The 6,355-nt window shown below is 40.8% G+C and overlaps 1 protein-coding gene across 4 annotated transcripts in view; it reads right to left on the bottom strand.

Moving 5' to 3' along the window:
• The window catches only part of MTR (5-methyltetrahydrofolate-homocysteine methyltransferase), a 110,600-nt gene that overhangs the window by 64,631 nt on the left and 39,614 nt on the right, over nucleotides 1–6,355 (bottom strand). For 3 of the 4 annotated variants that reach the window (XM_017526610.2, XM_017526611.2, XM_037737804.1), the window contains exons 13-14: nucleotides 5,858–5,970; nucleotides 2,284–2,424 (exon numbers count right to left, since the gene is read on the bottom strand). In XM_017526610.2, the coding sequence (XP_017382099.1) occupies nucleotides 2,284–2,424; nucleotides 5,858–5,970 (254 nt within the window). The remainder of the gene's footprint in view (nucleotides 1–2,283; nucleotides 2,425–5,857; nucleotides 5,971–6,355) is intronic. The other variant, XM_017526612.2, reaches the window with a different exon arrangement.

Genomic DNA, 6,355 nt, shown 5'->3' with positions numbered 1-6,355 from the left:
AAAAAAAAAAAAAAGAAAATCAAGTTCTTTACTGAAAAAAAAGAATTTTAATATTAGAAAGGAAAAGTAGATCCAATAATCAACAAATGCATATGACTAAAATACAGGACAAAACTGAAATGCACAGTTGAGAATACGTTCCTTTTAATTCATACCTCTGTTCCAGCAAAGGTGAAAGGAAGGGTTTGAAGAATGAGATTGATACAAAGAAATGAAGTAAGGCAACTAATCTAGGTTGCATTATTTTTATATTTTTAGAGACAGGGTCTTCTTATGTTGCCCTGGCTGGTCTTCAACTCCTGAGTTCCAGTGATCCTCCCTACTCAACCTCCTGGGTAGCTGAAACCACAGGCACATGCCACAGCTCCCAGCATAGGCCACATTATTTAATTAAGCCACTCAATAAATAAGTGACTACCATATTAGGCCCATACAGGGAAAATGGTAAGAAAGACAGGTCCCTAGCTCCACTGAGCTCATAAAAACAAATAATTAAACAAGTAATGACATAAAGTGCGGTAAATGCTAAAAGCTTAAGAGAAGCACAGACTGCCATGGAAGTATATTTCAGGGGCACCAAACCCAGTCTATGAAGCAAGGAGAATGGGGTGGGAAAATTCAGGGAAAGCTTCCCAGGGCAGGAAACATTTCAACTGAGGGCTGAAGAATGAATAGTCAGCAATTTCCTAAGCCATACCACCAAACAAGAGCAAAAAGGAACAGGCACTCTATCCATTTTGCTTTTTCTTAGCTTGTTAGTAATGAGAGGTTTACCAGGAAAAGGGTTAAATGCAATGACAATACCAGGCCAGTGTATCGGCTTGCATTTGCTTGCTGATAGTCTGGTGTTCCAACCCTACTGGTGAAGGTGTTGGTAAAATAATTTTATGATTTACCCCATGGGTCAAAATTTGGCCTTCAATAAATTGTGGTAGTAAGGCAAAACCAAAAAAGATAAATTATTGTAGCAATCAGAACACTAATAATTGGGGTCCTTCACAGTTGATAAAGTACTTGCCTCTTTACAACTCACAAAGGAGGCTTGATGATCCCGTTTTAGAGATGAGGAAAGAAAGTAGGGTCAATTGTCCATTGACTTAATTGAGCCTTACAAGGCAAGTCTGCCCCTCTTCCCACTACTAAGCTGATAAACAACTGGCTATACCTCTGATTCTGACTAACTTTGAACAAGTTATTTTGCTTCTTTGTACCTTAAATTCTCAAAATATTTATTCCCGGAAGAATGATGAGACTTTTTAGTAAAAAGTTTTAAGACACAAATGAAAGATGGGTAAACGTAACTCAGTACCTAACACAGACTTCTAACTTAAACCTGCTGAAGCCTAAAAAAAAACCAACAGCTCAACCTGAAAAACGCAACTCTTAAAGAACTAGGAGGTTTCTTTAAAAAAGAACTTCAAAAATCACTTCTTGCCAGGCACAGTGGCTCACAACTGTAATCGTAGCACTTTGAGAGGCTAAGGTAGGAGGATTGCTTGGGCCTAGGAGTTCAAGACCAGCCTGGGCAACACAGCAAGACCCACCCTTTCTACTAAAAAATTTTTTTAAATGATGCGTGCCTGTGGCCCCAGCTACTCAGGAGACTAAAGGGGGAGGAGTCTGAGGCTGCAACGAGCTATGATTGCATCACTGCACTCCAACCTGGGCCACAGAGCAAAACCCTGTCTAGGGGGCAGAAGGGATCACTCCTCATGATAAACTTAATGGCAGAAAAACAACGTAAGATTTTTAAAAATTTTAGCACCCATTTAAAAATGTTTAAAAGACTGACATAAAAATCAACTTTCACCTTTTAAAGAACAAATGTAAAAGCTGACATCATATCTTGATTGAATCTTGTTTTATATTTTTGTCTTGATCTGATAAACCCAAAAGTTTTCTCCTTCCTGTTGTAAGAAAGAATTCACTGAGTTCCCATGCCTATGGTAGGAATTTGGCAGAAATGGGTAAGTATATCCTTCACAGATACGGAAAGTGGATTGTTAGTCTGTCCAGACATCTGAGGAGACTCAGTTCTCATGAACAATCCCAGAAGGCCTGGAAACAGTCACGCTGAAGCCCCGGCTATCTCCAAGATCTGCTTTATAGAGAAAGGTTATCATTATCTGAGCAAGCTGACAATCAGAAACCATTGTGCTTTCAATGTCAAGACACAGAAAACCAGTTCTTGAGTTCACAGATAGATGAGACAACTAGCAAAGTTAAATGAGTGACAAAGTGAGACAAGTAAATTTCCCTGACAAATATAAACTTTGTAATAACCTTTGCAATGTCTGGCTCGGAAGCAATTAAGTTGCAAAATCGGGTCATTGCACTTGGACCATCTAGCATGCCATCATCCATGTTGATATCCAGCACCTGGGCTCCCATTTCCACCTGCACTTTGGCAACACACAAGGCTTCCTGAAGGAAGAAAGAGAGGAAGCAGCATTAGGAAACAATAATTTGAAAAAAGGCTAATAAGCCAATTCCTTACCCGTCCCAGTAATCCTTTCAAATTATACAGACTCACCTAGCCAGGCTCCCTGACTCTGGGCCTGCTGTCCTCCCATCACTCATCACAAATTAACCTTTCTTACACGTCCCTCTTCCATCACATTATCTCACTGCTCAGAATCCACCAAGGCTGTTTTCCTACCATAAAGATTCTAAGTTCCTCAGCCTGGCAGTCAAGGCCCCATCGTCTTACCAAATCAAACTTCCCACTCTACCCCCACTGGAGTCTTCACCCAGCCAAGTCTGTTCCCACCTCTGTGCTGCACATCATGTTGTCCCCTCTGCTTGGAACACAACCCCTTTCCCTTCCACATTGTTTATGACCCAGCCCCATCTCCTCCAAAAAAAGTCCTTAGAGAAGCCATCCAAACGATGTAGCTCTTCAGTATTTGCCAAAAACTATACAATGCTTCGGTATCTGCCAAAATGATTCATTCCAGGCTGTTAATAGGAGTTACATGAAAAGAAATGTGAGTTAAATAAATTTCAGCAGGTTTTTATAATACTGGAAAGCTTTTCAAATTCTTTAATGCGTTATTACACACTGCAACCTTCCCGAAACAGAATTCAGCATTTCCCACTTATGACCATCTAAGGAATACTTTGTAGGATAAGTGTTCCAAAAAGTCTTATGTACCTCCCACTCTGAATGCTGGGCAAAATCTACATGTTCCATAATACTTTCTAACTAACATGGCAAGACTTTTTGTTTGTTTAAGTCTTCACTGTACACTTCATGGTGCAATAAAATAAGCAAGGATAAAATCAATAGTAGATGCTGATGTCTTGATCTTTTTTTTTTTTTTTAGCCCAAGAAAATAAAATAGAAACTTTTAGCACTCATTGTGATAGAACTGCCATGAAATCCTATGGCGTATGTCATAAGGAAACACCATATGTACTGAGCCAAGGCTGCACAGAGAAAAAGGATCACAATTAAATTCAGTAAATCTGGGCCAGACACAGTGGCTCATGCCTATAATCCCAGCACTTTGGGAGGCCGAGACAGGCAGATCACTTGAGGTCAGGAGTTCAAGACCAGCCTGGCCAATATAGCGAAACCCTGTCTCTACTAAAAATACAAAAATTAGTCAGGCACAGGGACATGTGCCTGTAGTCCCAGCTCCTCTGGAGGCTGGGGCAGAAGAATCACTTGAACCTGGAGGTGGAGGTTGCAGGAGCCAAGATTGTGCCACTGCACTCCAGCCTGGGTGAGAGAGTGAGACTCTGTCTCTAAATAAATAAATAAATTTGGTAAATCAAAAAATGTTTTCTAGTATCAGTACTACTTAATATAAAAAATAAAAATAAGTGCAAATCACAATCCTGGTTCTTAAACAATTTATATCTAGTTGGGGGCACATGTCACAGTCCCATAAAAAACTACCAGGCACTGCCATACAATATGTGGGTCAAATGCCAAGATGATCTCAACATCTAGGAAAGGGAAAGGTCTCTACGAACCAAAATGGAGAAAGCTAACTGAGAGGGAAGCATCTTCAGCTGGCTAATGAGGGATGGATTGGAAAAAACAGATAGCAGATAAGACAGTAGGCAACAGAGGTCAAAAGACCTGGAAAATGAAAATGCCAATATCTGATCTATTTCTTAAGAATCATGGAATAACAGCATCAAGGTCTAACCTTCACAAACAAACTCAGAGAGATGAAGTGGTTTGTTTAAAAGACATATGAGTTAGGCAAGAAAACAGGACTGGAACTTCTTTCAGGTCAATGCTCTTTTTATTAAAGCCCAAAGGGATCACTAAGTCATAAAAGCTAGGCTCTAATGAAGAGTCACCTGTTCCCACCTGTTTCTACTGCCCCCTCCTACTGTTTCCACTAGGCAGAGATAGCAGAGTGATTAAGGGCACATGCTTGGTGGACCTGGGTTCTATCATTTACTTGCTGTAAAACAACAGGCAAGTCAATTAACCTCCCCAAGCATCCATTTCTACATCTGTAAAATGGGGATAACAATGGTACTTATCTCTACCAGGCTGTAATGATTAAATAAGTCATGACATAAAGTGCTTAGTACAGTGACTGGCACACAGAAAGATCCTATTAAGCGACAGATATTATTACTTCCACCTATTTGCTTCTTCCTAAAATGCTCTGTCGAATCCAAGAGCTGAAAGGAACACCATAGAATAGGCATAAGAATCAAAACATAATAGAAACATGGGCAACTGAAGAACACTACATGGCTAGGAAGAGTCACTGGCAATTCAGAAGGAAGCAAACATGAACAAAGGCACAGTCAGAAGACAGCCTCTTGGAATGTTCAGATGACAGATCAGGATGGGAGGGCAGTTTAATACCTAAGTGAAGACGACAGAATGATTGACTAAGGAATCTCAGTTTTATCCCATATCCAAAAAAAAGTCACCCTGCGGAACTTCTGAACTGGGGAGGCCCATGATGGATGCATACAAGAGCACTGGAGAGCAGCAAGAACGAGGGGAAGAGGACTGCCATGGGGAGTGGTGGAACCAGGCAACCAGGCCCTGGCGATGTGCCAGCTGAGGGACAGAGAAGGAAGACACACTTCCGGGGATGCCATCAGGTAATGACGAGCAGATCCATGAAGGGGGATAAATGGGTTCTTTCCTTGTTAAGAAAACTAAATCAGCTCTGGTACTGGTTTCTGGATGATGTCCTACAGGCTGCAAAACCTTAGAGTGAGAAAAGTTGGATGATAAAGTTAATTATCATTAAAGCCAGACCAAATTCCTCCATTTTTACATTCATATTTTCATAAGAAAATCTATCCAGGAGTCTTGGGTATGCTCTGCATGGATTAAATTTTGCTCATCCACAGAGTGACTGAGCTTAAAAACACCATGGCTAAAACTATCACGTAAACTTTCCAAGGCAAGTGCCTATTTCTTTCCTTTGTTTATTTTAGTCTACAGCTAACAAGATCAATAATACCCTCAACAGTTGGCATTTGATGCGGTCATAAGAAACTGATAGGAATTTTCCTGTCTTTCCCTTTCCCTAGAAGGATTTATGAGAAGACAAAACAAAGGGCCTTCTCAAATTTTTTAACTTATTTCATGAATAATAGAAATAGCTACAACCTGGATCCCTCCCATCTCATCCTACTTCATACACCAAATGCACCACTTTTTGACAAATATTGACAATAGCATTTTCAGTTTTTCAAAGCCTTGTCCTCCCACCAGCCCAGCCTGCTGCAAACACACATTACCATCTTCTCACACTTCCTAGCAGCTCTGCTAATAACACTACCAAAGGCAGAGAGCTGTTTCATTTTACATGCTGTCTAGCCAAAGTCATGGCAGATGTCTCAGGGGTCTTATTAAGATGCTCACTTCATAGTTTCCTGCCATGATGAGTTTAGCAAACTTCCTTGATCCTGCAACATTACAGCGCTCTCCGATGTTAACAAAGTTGGTGTACTGTCCAATCCTGAAGGGTTCTAGACCTTAAAAGGAGAAGCATTTTGAAAAATTTCTGCAAAGGCATATGGATGACATAAGACAGACAGACATAAATGTATTCAATAAGAAAGAATTTCCTGCACCACAGCCCATCTGAGCAGATAGGAGATCCAGCATGGAAACAGGACCACAGTCATCTCTAGGGAGATTCTAATGCAGCAAAGGCTATTTGTTACAGCTACATTTACAACCAGAGCTCTCAAAAGAAAAAATATTTCAGAGTTTTATGTTGCAAATACCCTAAAGGGCCAAGTCGTACCATCTTTAAGAAAGAAGGAAAAGGCCGGGCGCGGTGGCTCAAGCCTGTAATCCCAGCACTTTGGGAGGCCGAGGCGGGTGGATCACGAGGTCAAGAGATCGAGACCATCC

Source organism: Cebus imitator, unplaced genomic scaffold, assembly GCF_001604975.1.
Source record: "Cebus imitator isolate Cc_AM_T3 unplaced genomic scaffold, Cebus_imitator-1.0 Scaffold42, whole genome shotgun sequence".
In the NCBI taxonomy this organism is placed as follows: domain Eukaryota; kingdom Metazoa; phylum Chordata; class Mammalia; order Primates; family Cebidae; genus Cebus; species Cebus imitator.
The sequence above is the reverse complement of the archived record's forward strand: the minus strand, read 5'-3'. Positions and strand labels throughout refer to the sequence as shown.